This window comes from Canis aureus, chromosome 9, assembly GCF_053574225.1.
Source record: "Canis aureus isolate CA01 chromosome 9, VMU_Caureus_v.1.0, whole genome shotgun sequence".
NCBI lineage: Eukaryota > Metazoa > Chordata > Mammalia > Carnivora > Canidae > Canis > Canis aureus.
Genome location: NC_135619.1, coordinates 68490050 through 68514328, shown reverse-complemented (window position 1 = coordinate 68514328; position 24279 = coordinate 68490050). Strand labels below are relative to the sequence as shown.

General features: G+C 46.3%; 1 protein-coding gene across 3 annotated transcripts in view; it reads right to left on the bottom strand.

Moving 5' to 3' along the window:
• The window catches only part of AK7 (adenylate kinase 7), a 76587-nt gene extending 57239 nt beyond the window's left edge, over positions 1 to 19348 (bottom strand). For 2 of the 3 annotated variants that reach the window (XM_077910516.1, XM_077910517.1), the window contains exons 1-4: positions 19192 to 19348; positions 13149 to 13337; positions 8015 to 8123; positions 3408 to 3502 (exon numbers count right to left, since the gene is read on the bottom strand). In XM_077910516.1, coding sequence (XP_077766642.1) covers positions 3408 to 3502; positions 8015 to 8123; positions 13149 to 13337; positions 19192 to 19296 — 498 coding nt within the window. In that variant the 5' untranslated portion in view covers positions 19297 to 19348. Of the gene's footprint in view, positions 1 to 3407; positions 3503 to 8014; positions 8124 to 13148; positions 13338 to 13584; positions 13743 to 19191 lie in introns of all 3 variants that reach the window. The other variant, XM_077910518.1, reaches the window with a different exon arrangement.
• Between the last annotated feature and the right edge of the window lie 4931 nt (positions 19349 to 24279).

The window sequence follows — 24279 nt, the reverse complement described above, 5'->3', positions numbered from 1 at the left end:
CTCTGCCTCTCTCTCTCTCTCTCTCTGTGTGTGTGTGTGTGTGTGTGTGTCTCTCATGAATAAATAAATAAAATCTTAAAAAAAAAAAAGAAATAGACACCTCAAGGGGGAGAGCACCTCTGTCTTCCAGTTTCCGTGGGAATGTAGGAGCCTAACTTCGCTGTGCACCTTACTCTCAACTACACAACAACCTCCTGCCATAAAGATATGAAAGATTGCTTTTCCTCTGGATAAAGACAATTAGCTAATACAGATGGCCACCCAAATTACGAGGTGAATCGAGGACGAATCTGTGACAGATGGCCCTGTCAAGTCCTCTTACCCAAGAACTAGTTATTGTTCATCAGGAAACATGTATGTAATGGACCGAATCTGCTTGGCTATAGAAAAAGGTGAGATTTCCTTCTACCTCTGCAATCTCTTACTGGATAGCCCATGACACGCATGACATTCCATTTTAATGCTTGTTCAGTAATAAAGCTGTTTTCTTTCTCTACTACCATGTGTAGGGATTTTCTAGGTTGGGTGAAGATTTTGTTTTGAATTTTATTTCCCCACAGCAGACACATGTTATTTCTTTTTTCTGAACCATTTGAGAGCAAGCTGCATACACCATGCCCCCTTTCTCTTAAATTTTCAGTGCATATCTCCTAAGAACATTCTCCCAAGAAACCATAGAGTTTTCCTGACAAAATTAAGGAAATTCAATATTGATATAAGTACTTTTATCCAATCTACAGTCCATGCTCCAATTTTGTCAGTTGTCCCAATCATGCCCTTTATAGCACTTTTCCTCCAGCGTAGGGTCCAGTCCAGGATCACATCTGGCCCTGAATGTCATGTCTTGTTCATCTTTATTTGGAGCAGTACTTCTGTTTTCTGTCTTTTATTGCCATTTTTATTGCCATTTTATTTATTATTTATTTATTTATTTTTATTATTGCCATTTTTAAAGCATATGGGCCAACTCTTTAACAGAACATCCTTCGATTTGGGTTGTGTGATGGTTCCACATGATTCGATTCAGATTCCTTACATAGCAAACCTGGTTTCCTCTCTGCCCCGCATCTATTTCCTCATCCCAGGGAGATTTCCAAGCAAATCTCACACAGTATCATTTCATCCATAAATACCTCATTCGTTGCATTGCAGTTGGATTTATTCATTTTGGGGTCTTAGCATTACTAGATCCTGTTTAAGAACCCTATAAGTTCTGTTAATTTTTCTCTAAAAAAAATTAATAGAAGAGCTCACTGGAACTGAGTACCTGCGTGGTGTGGGGTAGAGAATTTTGGGGGCAGAGTGATTAAAACCCCCCAAAATTGGTTCTCTATCTTGATTGCTCTGGTGGGTTACACAACTGTGTGCATTTGTCAAAGCTCATAGAACTGTCCAAGAAAGAGGGTGACCCGTACTCCATGTAAGTTATACCTTCATAAGCCTCACTTCAAGCCATCATGAGGAAAAAGAAGTTAAAACCACAGTGAGAGGATATGGACATGCCATAGGACATAGGAGCTGACTCGGCAGCCATTTCCCTGTATTTCCTTAGGGGGGTACCCATCTCTTCTCCATTCTCAGCCCATGTAGGTTAGGGGCTGATCATCCCACCTCTGACCTGGCCACACCTCCTGTGCTCCATGCTCCCTGGCCACAGTGGTTGGCTCAAGTTTAGGTCCAAGACTTACACAAACAGCATGTTCCAGTCCTGGGATGACACACGACCAAAGTGGAAAATGGAATTGAAGCTGTGGGATGGAAGCCCAGAAGCTGCTGGGGGCCAGCAAGAGGGGGAGCCTAGCTGAGAATGAGGCCTACTCAGGACGTAAGAAGCAACAGAAGAGAGAAAGAGAGCAGTGAGCTCTGAGGACATGTTTTAAGCTTCTAGCTCCAGCTGTGCCTAAAGTCCACCTTTGGAATTACCAGTTATGAGTCATACATTCCCGTTTTGCTTAATTCAGCCTGAGTTAGTTTACCACTGAAGGAGTGAGCACAATCAGTCAGGCCAGCAGCCAATCAAGTGACCAGGGATTGTTTTCCAGCAGGTACTTTGCTAGGCAGTCTGAAGGAAGGAACCAGAATGGGAGTCAAATGCCTGGCCTGATCCTTGAGGTGATGGCAACCAGATAGAGCGGGTGAGTGCACTTGGCAAGAAAAGGACAGAAAGCCTCGGGTCTCTGATCGCAAGGATCTCCCGGTTCACCAAGATGAGAGACAATTAAACAAACAAATGGCCTTTGACACAATGTGTGATAAATCCCTAAACGTCTCCTCATTCTAAGTAACGCATTCCCTTGATTCTAACATGTGCATTTCCCTCCCCACATTCTGACATCTCTGAAGGTCGAATATGCCTTGCCATCAGTGGCTCCTTAAGGTGGTGCTCGGCCAGGAAGCATTGATACTGTCCTTGTCGGTTCCCCGGGTGACCTTGAGCACAACTGCTCTACTGCCATCCCTTCAAATGCAATTAGGTACCAGGCATGCTCACGGAACTGCCCTTCTAAATGTCTTTTGCAAGATTACACTGTGATTCAGCACTGGAGTGAAAAGGTGGTTCCCAGGCACAAAGGGCCTGGGGCAGAACGGCAAATGGAAATCTGACATCAGTATAGATAATAAGCAACCTCAGAAGTCGGACTGCAAGTCAGTCCACATCTTCCTGCAGAGGAATAACCACGTGCTTTATGGAAAAGGAAGCAAATGACACGAGGCAGCTTTCAGACTGTGTTATTGTGTGGACAAAGACAGAAGGCAGGTGTGGAGCAGACACCTGGCCCCTGAAGAGGAAGGGGTTAGAGGGTTCCTACGACAACTGTATGTGGCTTCCATTTCCCTTTTCATTTCAACACAAGAAGGTGTATGACAGGAATCGAGGTCTAAATACATCTAAAGGAGAGCTTTTTTGGATAAGAAGTGTAAGTGGTAAGTAAGGATGGTTATGATTTAATAGGCATCATTTATCTTTTCCTTTCCAAGTGGCACATAACACAGTGAGGCCCCCTAGAATGGAGTGTGCTCAGAGTCACTGATTTCTGCTGAATGCTTATTACAGGATGGGGTTCAGGAGGGCAAGCATACAGGTGCACTGTCAAAAGTTCTCTCCATACACAGATCACAAGGTATTAAGGGTGAAATATTGCATAAAGGAAGAGCTACCATATGGGTGCCTGGACGGCTTAGCTGGCTGAGCGTCCCACTCTTGATTTCAGCTCATGTCATGATCTTGGGGTCCTGTGATGGAGCCCTGTGTCAGGATCCAAGCTCAGTGGGGAGTCTACTTGGGATTCTCTTTCCCTCTCCCTCTGCCCCTCTCCTCATTTACTCTCTCTCTCTCTCAAATAAATACACACATCTTAAAAAAAAAAAAAAAAAAAAAAAAAAGGAAAAGCTGGTGCATTACTTACAGCGTCCAGGGGTTTGGATCGTGCCCAGGTCATCACCGTGGATACTAAAATAAACACCTTCCGCTTCTCAAAGTGGTTGACTTCTTCGTTCAGTGCTGTAGGGCCAAAAAATGGAGCAGTTACGTGGATCTACAAAGTCCTCATTTTCTCAGTCACATGTGGGACCTGGAATTAAGAGAGGTGTCACCTCTGTGCTTCCCTGACCCATCCCCCTGCCCTCACTGTTCTCGGCATTCTCCTTCCAGCCAGCCGAACTCTTCTGCACCCAGCTCACACGTGTAGCCCTCCTTTCTGCCTCCTGGCCGGTAGCACTGTGCTTCTACTTCTACGGGGTGCCAGTGGAAGTATGGATCCTAGCTAGTGTGGACCGGAACACTTCTCGGGCTTGACTGCATCCTTACCGTCATGAGATAGGTGCTACTATTATGTCTGTTTTACAGATGAGGGACCTGGGGTGCAGTTTGTCCAGATCTATGGAGGAGAGGTAGGGGCACAGTCTGATCCAGGCAGCCTGGTGGCAAGGGCAGTGCTCTCCCCAGTAAGCCCAACAGTCAGCCAGCTGCGTGGAGAATGGACCAGGAGGCTCTAGGGGCGTGGGGATGCAAAGGCTCCAATTCAGAAGACAAGAACCCCTCCCTTACGATTTCACAGAAAGCAGTCCTGTGTAGCTTGTGATGTTGCAGAAGGAAGGAATTGTGGGTGCGCCCACCCTTCCCACTCCACTTGGCCTGGGGAAGGGAGCCCATCAACGGGCCCTGTGGACTGGGGCCGGAGGGCCTTTGGTAGGATGGGGATGGGTGATGATGAGCATTCTGTAGAACAGTGTTCTGTAGAACAGTGGTGGACAGAAGGAAGAGCACTTGATTTCTAGGTTTATCACCTCCCAGGGGTGGGGGTGGGGGTGGCTCTCCACACACGGAACCATTAAGTCTCCTTAAATACTTTTGGCATGTGATTCCATTACAATATTTTTCATGACATATGATTTTCCAGAAGATCTAAAGGGAGGTCTAATTAGATTGTCAGAGGAGCTGAGGGACACGGTTGTCATGGCACAATTGTATTCTCATGTGCTGATTCCCTATAGAATCAAAACAATAAAGTGCTGATATCTTGAATCTAATAAGCACGTGGATTCTGACCCTAAGTTGAGAATAGGTTACTGGCTAAAGCGCGAGAACACCACGTCCACAGATTCATCTCTGACTCAAATGTTAATTTTAGTTCCAGTTTCATCTCATTAACCAAAATGGCCTCTTCAATTTCATTTTGCCCTTTTACCCTTTCTGCTCTACTGTGCTCCAGCCTGGCCTATTTTGTGACTGCTTGGCACACTTAGAGGTCCTCAAAATGGGTTATCCTTTCCTTTATGATCATTTTAATGGGCCTAAAATAATCTCCTTGTTCACTTGTGAGCAAGCACATTTTATCCTTATATGCAAATGTTTGCTCTTATTTCTAATACTTTATTCCCTTCTCCCGTGTCATTTTGTCTTCCTTTAATAGCATCGGTGAAAGGCAAGGTTGGAGAATCCTTTTATATTAAAACATTTTAGAATTACTTAATAAAACATTATGAAGAAGTAATACACATCCTTTGCAAACAGCCACAACAACAACAGCAACAAAAACCCACAACACACAAACAGACAAAGAAACCCCAAACAAAAAACAAACCCCAAATCTAAGAATGTGCACACTAGGTCAAACGACAAAATTCTCAAAGCGCCACCAAACCCACCCCCCCAGGTAACCCTGATGGCAGATTGAAGGCCTCTGACTGTCCTTTCTTGCAGACACCAACACTCTGTATCTCAGAAATGAGGTAAGACAGTTAAAACCTCTCCACCAAATAGAGAAGTAAAATTTTCTTAATTATTTAAAGCTCTTTATTAGAAAGAAGAAGGAGGCAGTAAAACACAGTCTCCATTTTAAAGCTCATGAAAGGAGATGCAGCGTCAAAGTCTGGGAAACCATTATGTTCCCTCGAGGAGCAGTGGGGGTCCTATGAGGAGCTGCGGCTCATCTGTCACAGCAGGAGGGCAGGGGCTAATGTCTAAAATTCATAATCAGAGGACAGCAGTGCAGGCATTTTTATGCATTAAAAGGTACACGTGGGTTAAATGAGGTTCCTTTTGGGGCGTAGGGATGGGGTGAAAGGGAAATACATGGAGTCGTACCTTTTTAGTCTAAGCCCTATTGTGCTTTTTATTTATTTTTATTTTATTTAAATATTTTTTTGAGAGACACAGAGAAAGAGCACGAGTGGGAAGGGCAGAGGGAGGAGAGAGAGAGAGAGAGAATCTGTAGCAGACTTCTCTCCCTGAGCATGGAGCCCGACGTGGGGCTCAATCTCACAACCCTGAGATCACGACCTGAGCTGAAACTAAGACTCAGATGCTTAACTGACTGCACCACCCAGGCACCCCAGCCCTACTGTGCCTTTTAATTTTCAAAACATGTCCAGCTTTTATTCCAGAAAAAAACATTTTTTAATTGCAAGAATATATTATATGGAAAAATCAATTTTCAAAGCCTGACACAACATCGGAACTCAATAAACGTGAGCTCTGATTATGATTTTAAATGGTGCAATTCTTTTAGAAGGTGCAATTATAATCATCTGTAAATATCTGCAAACGGACAAAATGCAGAAAGTAGGCTTTCAAAAAAACCTCTGCTTCAAAAGATGATACAATGCTCACATTTTTTATTTGCTTCTCACTGGATGAAATCTAGGCACAAAGTCACAAAAGGGACATCAAGCATTCTCAGCTCCTAAGGAATCCCACACCTCCGCACCCACAAGACAGCACTTTTCCATCATTTCCCTGAGTGCGGTACAGGCATTCCTGAGGCTCCTCCATTTCTTTGAATTTAAGCCAAAATATTGCTTTCCTGTTGATCTCGTTCAAGGGGTGGCAAAGTCCTGCCTCTTTTTATAATATAAAGTTTTATTGGAACCTAGCTGCATATCCTCGATGGCTGCGTTGCTACAACGGCACCGTACTTGGCTCGAAGGGCCAAAAATATTGATTTACTCTCTGGCCCTTGACAGAAAGCGTTTGCTGACCTCTGATCTAATCCGCCTGGAACAAAAATGCTGATGTGCATAAAACACTGAAATGTAAGGTGGCCCTGTGTCTTTTTGGCTGGCCCGCTGGTCTAGAAGGGTGATCCAGATAAGCCACTTTGCTTTCTCCTTTGCTCCCAACTTAATCAGAGGATGAATCGTCACAGCAACAAATGGCCAAATGTCACCTTGCTGTCTTAGACCTGCGGGCCTTAGAGGTCATGATAGTTTTGAGAGCATTCTAGAAATGCAAACACTCGCCCTGGGCCCTCTCCTGGCCCTTGCTACCAGGGGACCCCCGCTGAATTGAATCAAATCCTGTCTTGTTAAAGGTACATCCCTCATGGATCTGTTTCTCGAGAACCTGCAGTTCCCTGTCCTGCATTACAGTCCCCGGCGTGTGCCTCAGCTCTCCCACGGGACTGCAGGCACTTGGAGGGTGGAAGCTGTCTCATTTGTCCTGGTGTCTTCCCAATGCATTCAACCCCACCGCCTTAAGCAAGGGCCGCAGAATGAACAAAGGGTGAATTTTGAAAGTTACGGTTTCATTTATTTTTTTAATTTTTTTAATTTTTATTTTTTTAAGCTAGATTTATTTATTTATTTATTTATTTATTTATTTATTTATTTATTTATGAGAGAGAGAGGCAGAGACACAGGCAAAGAGAGAAGCAGGCTCCATGCAGGGAGCCTGACATGGGACTCGATCACGGGACTCCAGGATCGCGCCCTGGGCCAAAGGCAGCCGCCAAACTGCTGAGCCACCCAGGGATCCCCTATTTCTTTTTTTTAGGATCAAAACGATTCCGTTCTTGGGAAGCACGCATCGTTTCATTAATTCAACAAGGGGCCATGAAGTCTCGGGTGGCTCTGAGGCTGTGGCAGTCCGGGTAAGCAAACCAGAACCCAAGACTGTAAATGCCGCAAGGTTAGAAAATCAAAACTTGAGGACCACTAACCACGATAGCCAACTAGGCTCTTCCAGGTGGGGCAAATGCTTAAGCTATACCCAAATAATTCCCTTGCTTTGCAATGCCTTTGCTCTGCCAGTGTTTCCCCTGGCTCCTGCTGGAGAACTCCTAACCACTTCCAGAGTGGTGTGCCCTCATGAATCGATTTGTGCTCAAATAAACTCTTGAAGACTTTCATATGCCTCAGCTTCTCTTTTTTTTTTTCCCCAATATTTTATTTATTTATTCATGAGAGACACACAGAGAGAGGCAGAGACACAGGCAGAGGGAGAAGCAGGCTCCATGCAGGGAGCCCGATGTGGGACTCGATCCCGGGACTCCAGGATCACACCCTGGGCCAAAGGCAGGTGCCAAACCGCTGAGCCACCCAGGGATCCCAAGGTTCTCTTTTTACGCTATCCAAAGGCATCTTCATTAGCCTAATTTCATTTCACATTTTAGATAAGTCTCAGATCGGTTTTTCTCATGCTCCTAATTTGCCTCGTGGTCATTAGATGGCTCTTAGGTTAAATAAGTTGCCGCAAAGCAGGGTCCCTGGTGACAGAAGGGAGCGGTTCACTGACCAGAGACTGCCCAGATGGCCTCCTCAGCTTGCTGTGGGTTCTCAGTGATGTTATAAACAATGACGTCACACTCCAGGAGGCGCATGAGGAGGTCTTCCCGAGAGATGACCTGAAAAAGAGAATTGACAGTCGTTTGTTGCGAGGAGCCGATCTTAATATTTAGTCAGAATGACAACTTTCAAATTAGATTCACTGCAGATGGAAGTGTCCTACAGGAAACATTCGCAGGATTTCTATTTAAAATGAAATGTTGGCTCTCTGCTGTATGTAGTTTCCAAGTAACAAATAAGTCTATGAAAATAGCTGGGAACAGATGATTAAAAAAAAATGCACGATGATCTTAGGTACTATTTCTGCGGGCTGTTGAAGCTCCAATTCCGAAGGGAAGGATTACAACACACTGGAAGAAAATGTGTGAGGCATTTGAAACTAACTCCAACTCTAGGCAAGATTAGTTATGTGTCATGAATCATTCGGAAGTGCTGATGAGTGATTAATGTGGATTGTTGCACAGTCCTCAAGATGGAATTAATCCGTCCCTCTTAGTAGAGGTAAGGTGCCTTATGACAGTTGACAGTGGGGAATATTTTAAAAATATGGAAACTTTTAATGGGTAAAAATATAAAGTTCTTACATTAGGCAAAAGTAACTTTGGTGATCATTTGTGTTTTGAGTAGTCACTCCTTCCTACGTGGATGCCAGCACGGTCCCTAGGACTCCTGCACCATGGGCACGTATTACCAGAACCGTGAGAGGATCCTGCATTTCCAAATCAGGATTTGCATTTGCTATTACTTCAGTTACCGGGAGGATCAGAGATGCCCCCACAGTTCTTTGACCGGTTGCTTTAAAGCAGAACATTTCAGATCAGACGCGGTCTCTCACCACATACCTTGGTTAGAGAACAAAAGCAAAGTGAATGCCTTTCCATATAAAGAGAGGACCACCCTGGCAGGGTTAATGCATCCCTGCTAAACCCACTGCTGCAGACAGCCAGGTTCCCTAAGGCCTTTTGCATCTAGCTGTACTCACTCCTGAGGGCTGCTGTCACTTAGTGTCACAAACGGAGTGGCTTAAACAACGGAAATCCACGTCCCACAGTCTGGGGGCTGCAAGTGTTGGTGTTTGTGATTGTAAGGCTCCGGACTGCTGCAGCCTTGCTGCCAGGCTGCGAATGAAGTCACCCTTAGAGGAAGGCAGAGCCCAGGATGGGGTAGGAAAAGCAGCAGCTGCCCCTGGATCATGCCAGCCCTGAAGCTGTATCTTTCTTTAGACCACCAGCCACATAAACTGAAGAATTTCCTTATTTACTAAGCCAGTTTATGTTGCCTTTTTCCCCTAGGATTTGCAACCCCAAACAGCCCAAACTGTTAAAGAGAACAAGGTCTTGAATAAAAATGAGGAGGAAGGCACCCGCATGGCTCAGTCGATTAAGCGTCTGCCTTCGGCTCAGGTCATGATCCTGAGGTCCTGGGATCGAGTCCTGCATTGGGCTCCCTGCCCAGTGGGGAGTCTGCTTCTCCTTCTGTCCCTAGCCCCTGCTCATGCTGTTTTTCATGCTCTCAAATAAATAAATAAAATCTTTTTAAAAAACTAAATAAAAACAAGGAAGCTAAAAGACAGAGTGGTCTTGCAGAGGAGTATAATAAATTTGATTTGGGGTACGCTGATTCAGAAATGCCGGCAGGACTCCTGGGGGAGGGCGCCAGAGGGCAGCTGGGTTTGGAGGTCAACAGGGCTGGCAACAGATTTGAATGGCATTGCCTCCTATAGGGGCGCTGAAGCCATAGGACTGGACAAGATTTAGGAGGGATGTCCATTAGGAGAAAGGAGAGTGCTGTGGGGAAAACTGAATTTAAAGGGGGCCTCCAGGGATGCCTGGGTGGCTCAGTGGTTGAGCGTACGCCTTTGACTAAGGGTGTGATCCCAGGGTCCTGGGATCGAGTCCCGCACTGGACTCCCTGCAGGGAGCCTGCTTCTCCCTCTGCCTGGGTCTCTGCCTCTTTCTCTGCATCTCTCATGAATAAATAAAATCTTTTTCTTTTTTTTTTTTTTAAAAGCAGCCTCAGATGCACAAGGGAAGTCAGGGTGTGAAGGCAGCAGAAAGGGGAAGGAGACTTTCTCCTGGAAGCCAGGGAAGACAGGACTTTGGGAATTAGGAGCTCACTGGTGACACTGGCCAGGGCCTTTCCTGTGATGTGGTAGGGACAGAGCCTGATGGCATTGGGCTGACAAATGACCAGGGAGTGCAGGAGTGAGCCTGGCAAGGGTGCAGTGGTGGCAAGGGCTGGGGGCGGGGGCGCAGAGGAAGAGGCCTGTAGCCAGCAGGGAGGCCAAATGCTATTCTCAAAGGGCTGATGGTTATACTCTGTGTGACCCCAATAGACAATAACCATGTCAACCATGAAGGGTGACATGTGTGATGATGTAGGCGAGTAAAGCTGCTATGGGAGTACAAGAAAAGAGCTCGGAGGCCAAACGAGGCGTGGGGAAGAAACGGGAAACACTGAGGGCTTCCTGGAGGAGGTGACATCCTGCGTGCAATCTCGATGAATAGGCCCGGGGTGGGGTTGGAAGAGGACAGGCTGTTGCAGGATGCGGTGCGTGCAAAGCCGGAAGGTAGGGTCTGAAGAGCGGCAGGCAGGGTGATGAGAGGTGTCTCTTCTCATCCTCTCAGGGATGTCTAAATGTCTCATGAGGATGATTGCATTGCATCTGTCACGGGGAAGCAGTGAAACCGCTGGAGAAATGTAAAGATGGGTCGAAATTTAGATGGACATACTAGTGCTTCAGCAAGGCTTGGCTTTTTTTTTTTTTCAAGATTTTATTTATTTATTTATTCATGGGAGACACAGAGAGAGAGGCAGAGACACAGGCAGAGGGAGAAGCAGGCTCCATGCAGGGAGCCCGACGTGGGACTCGATCCCGGGACTCCAGGGTCACGCCCTGGACTGAAGGCAGGTGCTCAGCCACTGAGCCACCAGGTGACCTTTTTTTTTTTTAAGGCTTGGCTTTAGACTGAACATTTTTCTCTTCTTCATTCTTGCAGCCTCCCTCCCCCCCTTTACTTGCTTTTCTATAGAATCCTTTGTTCCAGGAACTTGGTATCGGTATCGATATTGATGTCCTGTTGACCTCAACGTGTACTTAGCACCGAGACTGGCGCCAGCGCTGTCAGGAGACCACCTTGACGGGAGGAGGCAGGCTGGCAGCCCCGACCCGACCCTTCACATGCGCTGTTTTCCTGTAAAACCTCTCAGCCTTTTGCCCCCAGTGGGTCTGCAGGGTTTTTTCCATTTTTTCAAGTTTTTATTTAAACTCCAGTTGGTTGACATACACTGTAAAATTAGTTTCAGGTGCAGGATTTCTTGATTCTTCACTTACATGTGACACCCAGTGCACATCATGGCAAGTGCCTCCCCTTAACGCCCATCACCCAGTTGCCCCATCCCTCCACCCACCTCCCCTCCAGCAACCCTCAGTTTCTCTTCTATAGTTAACAGTCTGTTTTCTGGTTTGCTTCTCTTTCTCCAACCCCCCTCCCCTGGGTTCATCTGTTTTGTTTCTTAAATTCCACATGTGAGTGAGCTCATATGGTATTTGTTTTTCTCTGACAGACTTATTTCGCTTAGCATGATACTCTCTAGCTCCAACCACGTTGTTGTAAATGGCAAGATTTCGTTCCTTTGGATGGCTGAGTAATATTCCAGTGTATTTATATACCACATCTTCTTTATGCATTCACCTGTCCATGGACATTTGGGCCCTCTCCATAATTTGGCTCTCGTAGATAATGCTGCTATGAACACTGGATGCATATATCTCTTGGAATCTGTATTTTTGCATCCTATGGGTAAATGCCTAGTAGTGCACTTGCTGGCTTGTAGAGTAATTCTATTTTTAACTTTTTGAGCAAACTCCGTAGTGTTTTCCAGAGTGGCTGCACCTCTTTGCATCCCCACTAACAGTGCATGAGGGTTCCCCCTTCTCTGCATCCTCACCAACATCTGGTATTTCCTGCGCTGTGGATTTTAGTCATTCTGACATATCGGAGGTATCTTATTGTGGTTTTGACTTGTATCCCCCTCATGATGAGCGATGTTGAGCATCTTTTCATGTGCCTGTTAGCCATCTGGATGTCTTCTTTGGAAAAATGTCGGTTCACATCTTCTGCCCGTTTTTAAACTGGGTCTGCAGTTTTGAAGGCATTAGCCTGTTGCAGCCTCCTTTGCCTGGCAAAGTAATAAAACTATTGTTCCTCTTTATCCCCAAATTCTGTCTTCATGTAATATTTCACCTCCAGAGCACAGAGGTAGGTTTTCAACGACAGTAGCACTGTTGCTCAATAAGCCAGCAATATCTATTACTATTGAGTGGTTTATTACCAAAGGAGGTTTTTCTTTCACAGAAAGTACCCACTGGACCCAGGGTAGTTGGGTAATGTAGAATCGTATACATTTTATTTTATTTTTTAAAGACTTTATTTATTTATTCATAAGAGACACACACAGAGAGAGAGAGAGAGAGGCAGAGATACAGGCAGAGGGAGAAGCAAGCTCCATGCTGGGAGCCTGATGTGGGACTCGATCCCGGGACCCCAGGATCATGCCCAGGGCTGAAGGCAGATGCTCAACCACTGAGCCGCCAGGCGTCCCAGGGGTCAGATGCATTTTAAACACAGTTTGGAAATTTTGGGAAGAAGTAGAGGGAGAGAGAAAATCTTAAGCAGGCTCTGTGCTGTGTGCAGCACAGAGCCTGACACAGGTCTCAATCTCACAACCCTGAGATCATGACCTGAGCCGAAATTAAGAATCTGATGCTTAACAGACTGAGCCACCCCAGCGCCCTAAGATTAGAAATTTTATGAGTCTAAAAGTCCAGATTAGATCCATCCCTTCCAAGAATATCTAATTTAAATTCTTTGCTCCAGGCAAGGCAAACATTTAAAGTAGAGACGATGGTGGTCCTCCGTCAGAGGAGAAACACCTGTCTCCACCTGTCCCTCACCCACTCCCACCCCCATGTTTGTGGAAGAGAGAAGGAGAAGCAAAGAATAAGAGCATAGTGTGAAGGTGTAGGAGCTCAGGTGACTCTGCCCTTGGGTCTCCTCTTAGCAAAAGCCACCAGGACTTACATCGTATGTCTCCAGGGCAAAGTCGGGCCGAACGCTTTCGAGCTTGGAGAGCGTGCCCACGATCTGGAACATGCCTTCCTTCAGTTTGGCTGATGAGGCTTCAGGCATGGTTGACTTATTTTCATCTTCTTCCTCCTCCTCCTCTGTAATTTCTTCGAGAGAAGCCCCAACTACACAGTTAGACAGAAACTGCAAGAAAACACACAGTGACTAAGAAAATGCTAAGAACAACTTAAAGTGAGGGCAGTCGGTGAAATGATTCTAAAAACTGACTTCTCTTGAGGGTTTGCAAGAGCCAGTGTGTTGTACGTTGTTCTCTTGCTAAAATTAACAATAACCACAGTGACATGGTGAAGTGGGTACTGTTAGGACGCTCTATTTTTATGGATGAGGAACTCAGGCTCAGAGGGCTTAAAGAATGTGGTTAAGGGGGCACCTGGGAGGCTCAGTGGTTGAGAGTCTGCCTTTGGCTCAGGTCGTGATCTCAGGGTCCCAGGATCGAGTCCCGCATCTGGATCCCTGCATGGAGCCTGCTTCTTCCTCTGCCTGTCTCTGCCTCTCTCTCTGTGTCTCTCATGAATAGATGGATAGAGTCTTAAAAAAAAAAAAAGAAAAAAAAAAAGAATGTGGTAAGGACATTCCCTGCTCTGGCAACAGGCTGGGCAGGGCTGCAGTCACTATATTGGTCTTGTCTCATAGAAATGTAGAAATGGAAATACTATCCACTCAGGTCAATTAAACTGGCTCGTAGCTACAGTAACAGAAGTAAAAAGAAACCAGTGAAATGAATTTAAATAATGTTTTATTTAGCCCAACAGATTTGAAATATTACTAATTTAACATGTAATCGATACAAAAATGATTAATGAGAACCTTTAGGGTCCTTTTTGTTTATACTAAGTCTTTGAAATGCAGTGTGCACTTCACACTGAGCTCAGGCACGGTTCCCTTTGGACTTGCCACATTGGAAGATTCAATAGCCACATGTGGTCCTCAGTGGCTACCTTAATGACTAATGAAATAGAATCAAGCTGGCAAAAAGCAAAAACAAAACCCCAAAACCAAAGAGGGGCGCCTGGGTGGTTCAGTCAGTTAAGTGTGTGACTCCTGATTTCAGCTCAGGTCATGATCTCAGGATCATGAGATCAATCGAGCTTCCACTACTGGCCTCTGTGCTGGGCATGGAGCCTGCTTAAGATTCTCTCTCTCTCTCCCCCCCTCTGCCCCTTCCCCCTCACCTTGCTAGAATGTGATCTCTCTCTCTCTCAAAAGGAAAAAAAAAAAAAAGAATAAGGTTGGCAAAGTTCTGTTTCTTATTTACACAAGTTATCCTTGGGAATGATTTTGTAACGTTTAAGTTTCATATATACATATGTGCATATATATTATATACATATATACTTACACGTTTATCATTATTTATATATAAATAATGATTTCATTTTAATTTGCAATTTAAGCATCTGTAAGTAATCATGGCATTATCACATGTTGGGAGGAAAAAAAAAATACCGAAACCAAACAAACCAGAAGTCCCACCTCATTTATTTCGATAAAAATCAGTTTGAGTTCGTAATGCAAGATTATCAGGTTCGACCACTTATGGGAATATATTTCTTCCAAGTATGTCATATATTTTCATTTCTTGCTCAAACATACATATTCAATTTTATTATCCCACTTCCCAAAGACACTGATGTCCGGCTGTAAGGAACTTCCCAGAGATTGCACGGGCAGGGTGGGGTGCAACTAGACCTTCTGATCCCCAAGGCAGCATGTGTGCCACAACTGCCACCCTATTCTCTCCCAGGGACGAGTGGGGGAGAGGCACCGGGGGCAGGGGACCTGGTGGTGTTGCGCAGCTGGGTGGGGGGCCTGAAGACTAGAGACCCAGCCTCCATTTCTTTTAAATGCTCCATATCCCCACTCCCCTGTTGCTTGCTATGGAGAACAATTCCCTAAAATTTTGGAATTAGAGATCCAAAATTTTGGAACTAGTCAAGGAATAACCGAAAAATTCTGTTATTGATAAGCTTTTGGACAAGATCTCTACACACTAAAAGAAAATGGTTTGTTCTAAAAATACTATGCTGTAAAAAAATAATCAGAGCTCAAAAGAGGGTAAAGGAAAAGGTAAATTCTCTTGCCTCCCACCATCCTAATCTCAATCAGGACACCTCCCTTTTTAAAATAATCCAGGGGGGACCTGGGTGGCTCAGTCCGTTAAGCACTAAGCACCCAACTGTTGATTTCGGCTCAGGTCATGATCTCAGAGTCGTGGGATCCAGTCCCACGTGGGCCTTATGCTCTGCACTGTGTCGGCTTGTTCCTCTCCGTTTGCTCCTCCCAGTCCCCCCACCCCCTTAAACAAATACAACCTTTAAAAAAAAAATCCAATAGTTTTCATTGGAGCTAGAATATAAACCAAACTCCTGACCCTCCTCCTCACCCCCATTCTGGATCCTGCTTTGTTAATTTATGCAACAGAAATCACTGGAGTTCTGATCACACGTGGGGCAGCAGTTAGCTGCTAGGCAGGGCCACCTTCTGACTTTCATGGGCCCTTTTCTCCAAGAAAAAAAATACTAAAAATTTTATTTTGGGGCATCTGGGTAGCTCAGTTGGTTAAGCATCTGCCTTCGGCTCAGGTCTTGATCTTAGGATCCTGGGATCAAGTCCTGCATTGGGCTCCCTGCTCAGCGGGGAGCCCTCCACACCCACTCTCTCTTTCTCTGCTCCTCCCCCCGGCCCCCTACTTGTGTTCTCTCTCTCTGTCAAATAAACAAATAAAAATCTTAAAAATAAATAAAAATTGTATTTCATGACTGTATTGCCCCTGAAGACCCATAATCTTTGGCTCTAAAATTTCATTTGCTTCCTCCTGATTTTAAAAGAAAAAAATTTTAAACCATTCTTCTTTCTTCTTTTTTAAGATTTTATTTATTTATTCATGAGAGACACAGAGAGAGGCAGAGACACAGGCAGAGGGAGAAGCAGGCTCGCTGTGGGGAGCCCAATGCAGGACTCGATCCTGGGACTCCAGGATCACACCCTGGGCTGAACGCAGACACTTGACCGCTGAGCCACCAGGGCGTTCCTGATTTTAAAAGATATTAAGACATTTTTGTGGGCCGCCAAGTTTTGTGGGCTCTGGGCACTGTGCCTGCTGGCCGGGGGCCTCGATTTCCTGCACCCTCACCTCCCTGTCCTCCGACTCCCACCTCAGAACCTCTGCCTCTGCTGTGCCCTGAGCCCTGGCTCCTCTGGCTCGATCCTCATCTAAAGGTTGAGGTTAAGGCCAGCTTTAAGGAGAGCCCTTTCTGAGACTTGAAAGCAGCTGCCCTCTCGCACCAGCCAATCTTCTCTCTTTCTTTCAAAGTACCTATCACAATAGAAATGCTGCATTTGCTCAAAAAATTGTGACTCCTTCCAGAGAGGCAAGGTCATCAAAGACAGCACCTGCTTTCTTATCCACTGTGTAGTTCTCTATGCCTGCTACTCAGCAGGTGTTCATGAAGGTATGAGGCAGTAATAGTGATGTGTCTTGTCTATATTTTGAGACTTTTTTTTTTACTTTAGTTTTTAAAAAAGATTTATTTATTTGAGAGAGAGAGAATGGAGGGAGGGGCCCAGAGAGAATCTTCAAACAGACTCCCCGTAGGGTGTGGAGCTCACTATCCTGAGATCATGAGCTGAGCTGAAACCAAGAGTTGGAAGCTCAATCGACTGAGCCACCCAGGTGTCTCTATTTTGAGACATTTCCTGTGTATAGATCATCTCTATTTATTTTTATTTTTTTGATCATCTCTATTTATTTATCTACCTACCTATATTCTATTTGTATCTATCTTTTTGAAAGACATGAATCACTACATACCACATCTGTCTTTTTAATGCTTCCTTTCTTTAAATAATTTTTTTTTTTTACTGTATTTTTTCATTTCGTCTCCTGGTTCTTTCTCAGCCCCCCTTACTTTTCCAGTAATGTAGAAGATAGAGCATGTATTTTTAGTCTCTTGCAGTAGATACATATTATATACGATGGACATACTGTTAAAAAGACAAAATTCCACTGAGAACACTTGAAGATATAATTGCCTTTACTAAGTCATGAATTGAGCAGCCACTCCATCTAGCAAGCTAGGGAGCTCTGAGAAGCTGCTCAAAATGGAAAGTTTTTATAGGAAGGAGGGTGGGGTGAGGAGTTATTAGCACAAAAAGAAAGGATTGTTTTAGCTAGGTCACCTTGCCTTAGGGAAGAGGGGAGTCTAACGCAGATTGCTTCATCTTCCTTTGGGGAATGGAGAGAGCCTTGTGACAGATAACTCATGGGTGCCAACCAGGGAATTCCAGACTGATTGTGTTAAAATTCCACTCCTCGAGAGGTTGAAACTACAGTGGAGTCTAGGTTTGCTGTCCTGAGGGCAAATGACTCCACCATGGGCCCTCGTGGCTTCCTTTTTAACAACACCATCACGTATAAATACATGTTATTGCATGCCATATATACAATATCCTATTTTTACATATAAATGATCTTCCTAAATCTCTATTTTTTTTTTTTGGACTGATCAACTTTAGATGGTGTACTGGGTTGAATAGTGGTCCCCTACTCCCTTCCCATCCCCCATTTGGAAATTGGGTCTTTGCAGATGTAATCAAGTTAAAATGAGGTCATATTGGATTAGAGTGGGCTCTAATCTAATGACTGGTGTCCTAACAAGGGGGAAATTTGGCCAGAGAGACCCTTGAGGAGAACCCCATGGGAAGGCAGAGGCCGAGGTTGGAGTGATGAGTCTACAAGCCAAGAGGTGTGAGAATTGCCGGCAAGCACCTGAATCTTCCTCACAGATTTTATAAGGAACCAACACTTTGCCAACACTTTGACTCCAGGCTTCTGGCCTCCAGAACCAAGACAGAATAAAGTGTGTTGTTTTAAGCCACCCAGCGTAAGGTAATTTGTGATCACAGCCCTAGGAAACCAGTACAGGTGGTATAGGCTGTGGCCACATCCTATTTTAGGAAGCCTATGTTGTCTGAAAATGCGATCATTAGCCTCAGAGAAGTCCGCCCCGGGGAGGTTGCGCTTCTGTGTAGCTCTGGAGGGTAGGGTTGAGATGAAGGAGTCCTGCGGGCAAGTGATAAAATTATGGCTTCTTTTGATTACTGAGTATTTTAAGATGAAGGGCCTCGGGATCCTCTCCTAGAATAATATCCTCACTTCTCAGGGCTAAAGATGAAGGGTGGGGAGTTTAGTGGGACTCGGGGCCCAAACAGCGCCTGGCACATAATAGACCCTCAAACTGTATGTTGAAGGGATGGACGAATGAATACGCTTGGTTGGGCCACATAACCACTGGACTTACCTGCCGGTTGACTGCCTAGATGCGGTGCGTGGGGAAAGAGAACCGGAGGCCTGGGCTCTGGGTCCAGGTCAGGCCCCCAACTTCCTATGTGAACTGAGGCAAGTTCCTTCCTCCCTCTGAGCCTCAGTTTCCTTTCATTAACGGGGGAGGAGCCAGCGCTGGACTGGCCATCTCCAGACACCTGGGCTTCCAGCTGGGGCTCTGCGTGAGGACTGGTACCCGGGACACGAGGGACCCTCCTTTCGGGAAGGCTGTGGCGCGGACTCTCCCTGGGTTCGGGGGGCTCGGGAGCTGCGGGCGGGGGGCTGCGGGAGGGGGGCTCGGGGCTTGGAGCTGGGGCAGGGGGCTTGGGCGGGGGGCTCGGGAGCTGCGGGCGGGGGGCTGCGGGAGGGGGGCTCGGGGCTTGGAGCTGGGGCGGGGGACTCAGGAGCTGGGGTTGGGGGCTGCAGGAGGGGGGCTCGGGGCTTGGAGCTGGGGCGGGGGGCTCAGGAGCTGGGGCTGGGGGCTGCAGGAGGGGGGCTCGGGGCTTGGAGCTGGGGCAGGGGGCTGGGGCGGGGGGCTCGGGAGCTGCGGGCGGGGGGCTGCGGGAGGGGGGCTCGGGAGCTGGGGGCCTGGGTGTTGGGGGCGGGGCGCTGGGGCCGCGGGCTGGGGCTCGGCTCTGACCCGCCGCCGCTCACCTTCCCGATGTTCCCGCTGCTGTATGAATCCAGGTGGTTTACAAACACCCTCTGGACGCGGATAACTTTCTCGGTGGCTGCAGTAACTTCCTCCTCCTCAGCCATGGCGGGAGCCTCACTGGTTGCTAAGGAGGAAGCGTCCGTCTGGTTGCCAAGGAGGCAGGGAGGGGGCGGGCCCTCCGGGGGCGGGGCCTCGGCGCGGGGCGGGCCCTTCGGGAGCGGGGCTGCAGGCGCGGGGCGGGGCCTCCGGGGCGGGGTCTAGACGCGGGGCGGGCCTTCCGGGGGCGGGGCCTCGGCGCGAGACGGGGCCGCCGGGGGCGGGGCCTCGGCGCGGGGCGGGCCCTTCGGGAGCGGGGCTCCAGGCGCGGGGCGGGGCCTCCAGGGGCGGGGTCTAGACGCGGGGCGGGGCCTCTGGGGGCGGAGCCTCTGGGGGGCGTGGTCTAGACGCGGGGCGGGGCCTCTGGGGGCGGGGCCTCGGCGCGGGGCGGGGCCTCCGGTTTCCCGCTTGGGGGGTCTCCCCGCCCCGCTCCCCGCGGGCTTGGCTCCCCGCCCGCTGCTCTCCCGCGCGGCGAGTCCTCCTTCCGAGCCTCTTGGGGCCCGGCCACGGGGCCACGTGACCCCCACCCCCTTTCATCGCTTTAGTCCGACCCTCGCCAAACCCGCAGGACTCTGCCGAACGAGGGGACCCCGAGCCCGCCCCGTGGGTGTCCGACCCGAGGGGTGACCGTCCTCCCGCGGGAGCAGCTGCGGCCGCGCATCCCGGGTCCAGGATGCCCGAGGGTCGGCGTGCGCCGCCTCCCCGCGCCTGTCCTGGGGCTGCGACCCCGCGGGCGCAGGGGTCACCCCATTCTCGACGGGCTGGGATTTAGGCTTTTGACCTTTCCAGATGAGATTATACACGCAGGTGCTCAGCTAAGCCGACACATTAAAAGATGACGTTCAGTTTGTCCTATCACCGGACCACAAGCGTCCTGGTGGACATCCTCCTGCCCGTGGCTCGGAATAGTCAGGTTCTATCGAAATACTTCGTGCTCTGAACAATAACTTGTTAAATGTAAATGTTTAACACATATACCAATTAAAAAAAATTTTTTTTTCTTTAACTGATTGCCTCAAAAAAAAAAAAAAAAATGTGTCCCGGGAGTTCCAGCCAGCTTGGAGGCTCTGGGCGTTCAGCAGATCTGGCCTTGAATTCCATTTGTGGGAGGTTGGGATAAATCGGCTGTAAAACAGGAGTGAAATCACCAGCCTCACAGGGCTATTAGGATTAAATAAGAAATACATGACAGCCTTTGCTGAAGGGGTGTCCAAAGGCGAACTTGCCTTTCTTTTTCCTGCAACGGTAAGGCCCATTTCTGTAAATGGGAGACTTTCATGCCTTTTTTTTGTCTCCACCCGTTTTCAATTAATTGGTTATTAATTTATTATTAGTTCATTAATTAATGGTGGATGAGAGGGAGAGAGAATCTTAGGCAGGATCCACAGAGGATCCAGTACAGAGCCTGATGCTGGGCTGGATCACAACCCTGAGACTTGAGCCAAAATCAAGAGTTGGATGCTTAACTGACTGAGCCTCCCTGGCACCCCCCGCCTTCTTTTTTATACAGGTCTCATAAAACTTGTTTTGGTAAAATAATTAACACTTTGAAATTTTGCATTCAATCTGGGAACAGCTTGCTCATAGCAACATTCTATTTTTAAAAATTATCAACAAGATGTAAAAATATTCATGCAGGACCTGTGCAAAACTTGATGGAGTGGGTATTCTTTAACATTCTTTCAAATAACTTGTTAGTTCAAATTCTCTAGAATTCACTGGATGCCTCCTTTTGATTTTTAGTTTGTCCTTGTTGATATGCGGCTCAGCAGGTAAGTATTCTGAAAGCTCTTCAACTGTATGCGTTACTAGAAAATATTTCACCTTGTTTCATTCTTGTTTATACTCCTAGTAACAGCTAAAAGAGCTAGCACCATAGTTTTTTAAGTGGATGGCTTCGAACGAATTTTACATCTATCATATTGGTAGGTGAAAAAATGAGATTCTATTATATCAACAAGTAATGTACCTTTCTTTTACTATTACTCCCTTCTTTTTTCAAAGTCAGCTTTCATATACAGGCATACCTTGGAGAATTTTGGTTTCCAGACCACCACAATAAAGTGAATATTGCAACAAAGCTAGTGCAATGAATTTTTTGGTTTTCAAGTGCATATAAAAATTATGTTTGCCTTATACTGTAGTTAAGTGTTCTGTAGGAGTATGTCTAAAAAACTAATGTCCATGCCATAATTAAATAATACTTTATTGCTAAAAAAAATGCTATCATTTGAGCTCTCAGCAAGGGTCTTGCCTCAATGTTGATGGCTGTTGACTGATCAGGATGGTGGGTGCTGAAGGCTGGGGAGGCTGGGGCGATATCTTAAAATAAGACAATTAAGTTTGCAGCTCAATGGACACTTCAAGAATGATTTCTCTACCATGTGATGCCGTTTGATATAGTGTTTTGCCCACAGTAGAACTTCTTTCAAAATTGGAGTCAATCCTCTCAAACCCTGCTGCTGCTCTATCAACTAAGTTTATGAAATACTAGACCTTTTGTTGTCATTTCAACAATCTTCACCAGTAGATTCCATCTGAAGAGACTCACTTTCTTAGCTCATCCATAAGAAGCGACACATTTGTTCAAGTTTTGTTGTGAGACTGAAGCAATTCAGTCCCATCTTCATGCTCCTTGCTGTTTCCACCCCCATCTGCAGTTTCTTCCTCTCCTGAAGTCTTGAACCCCTCAGTCATCCATGGGGGTTAGAATGAACTTCTTCCAAACTCCTATTAATGTTGGTCTTTTGACCTCTTCTCATGAGTCACGGATGTTTTTCATGGCATCTAGAATGGTGAATCCTTTTTAGGTTTTCAATTTACTTTGTCCAGATCCATCAGAGGTATAAGGCAGCTACACCTTTTTGAAATGTTTCTTAAGATTTGAAAGTCGAAATGACTTCTTGATACACGGGCTGCAGAAGAGATACGGTAGCAGGCACGAGAGTAACATTCATCTGAGTGCAGATCTCCATCCGAATTCTTGGGTGACCAGGTACATTGTCAATGAGCAGGAATTGTGCTTTTCTGAACAGTAGGTCTCAACAGGGGCTTAAAATATTTAGCAAACCATGCTGTAAACAGATGTGCTGCCACTCAGGCTTAGTTGTTCCATTTATAGAGCAGTGTAATTCTTTTTTAAAAAAGATTTTATTATTTATTTGAAAGAGAGCGAGTGAGCATGGGGAGGGGCAGAGGGATAAGCAGACTCCACGCTGAGCCTGGAGCCCCATGCAGAGCTCAATCCCAACACCCCAGGATCATGACCTGAGCCACCTAGGCGTCTCTAGCATAATTCTTCGGTGCCCTACGATTTTGGAATGAAAACGAGTATTGGCTTCCTCTTAAAGTCACTGGAGCATTAGCTCCTGACAAGTCAGCCCGTCCTTGGAAGCCAGAGATTGACTTCTCTCTAGCTATCATAGTCCTAGAAGGTATCTTCTTCCAACAGAAGGCTGTTTCATCTACATTGAAAATATTTAGCGTAGCCACCTTCATTCATCTTAGCTAGGTCTTCTGGATAGCTGGCTGCTTTGATTTGTACTTTATGTTATGGAGACATTGTCTTTCCTTAAAGCTCCTGACCAACCTCTACCAGCTCTGAACTTTTCTTCTGCAGCTTCTTCACCTCTCTCAATCTTCATAGAATTGAAGAGTTAAGGCTTTGCTCTGGATTAGGTTTTAGTATAAGGTAATGTGGTTGGTTGGTCCTCTCTCTACACTAACACTTTCTCCCCAAGAGCAATCAGGCTGTTTTGCTTTATCCTTGTGTATTCACTGGAGTAGCATTTTTACCTTCAACTTTTCCTTTGCGTTCACATATGGGGTAACCTGGTGCAAGAGGCAGAGCTTTTGGCCTTTCTTGGCTTCCCACTTTTCCTTCACTAAATTTAATCATTTTTAGCTTTTGATATAAAGGGAGAGATGTGCAATCCTTCCTCTCATTTGAATACTTAAGAGGCCACTGTAGGGTTATTAATTGGCCTAATTTCAATATTGTTGTGTCTCAGGGAATACGGAGGTGCAAAGAGAGACAGAAAGAGGACAATGGCCCATTGGTGGAGCCCCAGGACGCAATTTATTAGTTAAGTTCACTACCCTTTATGGGCGTGGTTTGTGACACTGCCTAAAATTATAGCAGCATCAAAGATCACTGATTACCGTAGCAAATAGACCTTTGTGACAAAAAATCCTGCATTATGTATAAAGTGCAGTAAAATGAGGTGTGCCCGTAACCACAAAGTTCAGGTGATGCTTTTATCAACACACACACACACGATGGTTATAGTTGGTGGAGACAGAAGACTGGATTCTGACCCAACTCCAGTGTTCACAGGTGGGCTGCTGAGCATGCCCCTCTGTCTGTCCAAGAGTCAGCTGTCATCCACAAGATAAATGGGTTGAAGGTAGAGTTCTGAAGTCGATGTGCACACGTCAGAAACTGTATTTCTATCCTGCTCCCCTCGACAGCCAAACAGTACATTCTGTTTCTGAACCCTGTACAGAACTGCAGTGAGCGAGGGGAGGAAGCCAACCATCAGGACACCATTGGTGGCTGATTTGCTGTTGGTGACCTGGAGTAAAGGTGGGGAGGGTGTCGTCGTGGGAAAGGAGGTGGGCATTCTTTGTCTCTTCAAGGATCCTGGGAGTGAACACTCAACCCAGCTTGGTGCTTTTGCTAGAGAAACGTTCTTTAGCTGGTTGAAACCCTGGATCTGTTGTATTTCCCCTCCAATTAGTGCATACAGGCTAACGCAGAAATTGAGAGTATGAAGGGGATGAAAATGACCTATCTCATCACCTAGTGAGAGCTACTACTAACATTGTAGATTTTCCAGGAATAGATCATAGTTTTATATCCTTTTCTAAATCATGCAGTGTATTTTCCTATTGCCATTTTTTCATGATTTTTTAATGGCTGCATATTTTTCCATCAAGAGCACATGATGTGCTTTTTAGAGCCTTTCCAACTCTCCATTAAAGAAAATGAA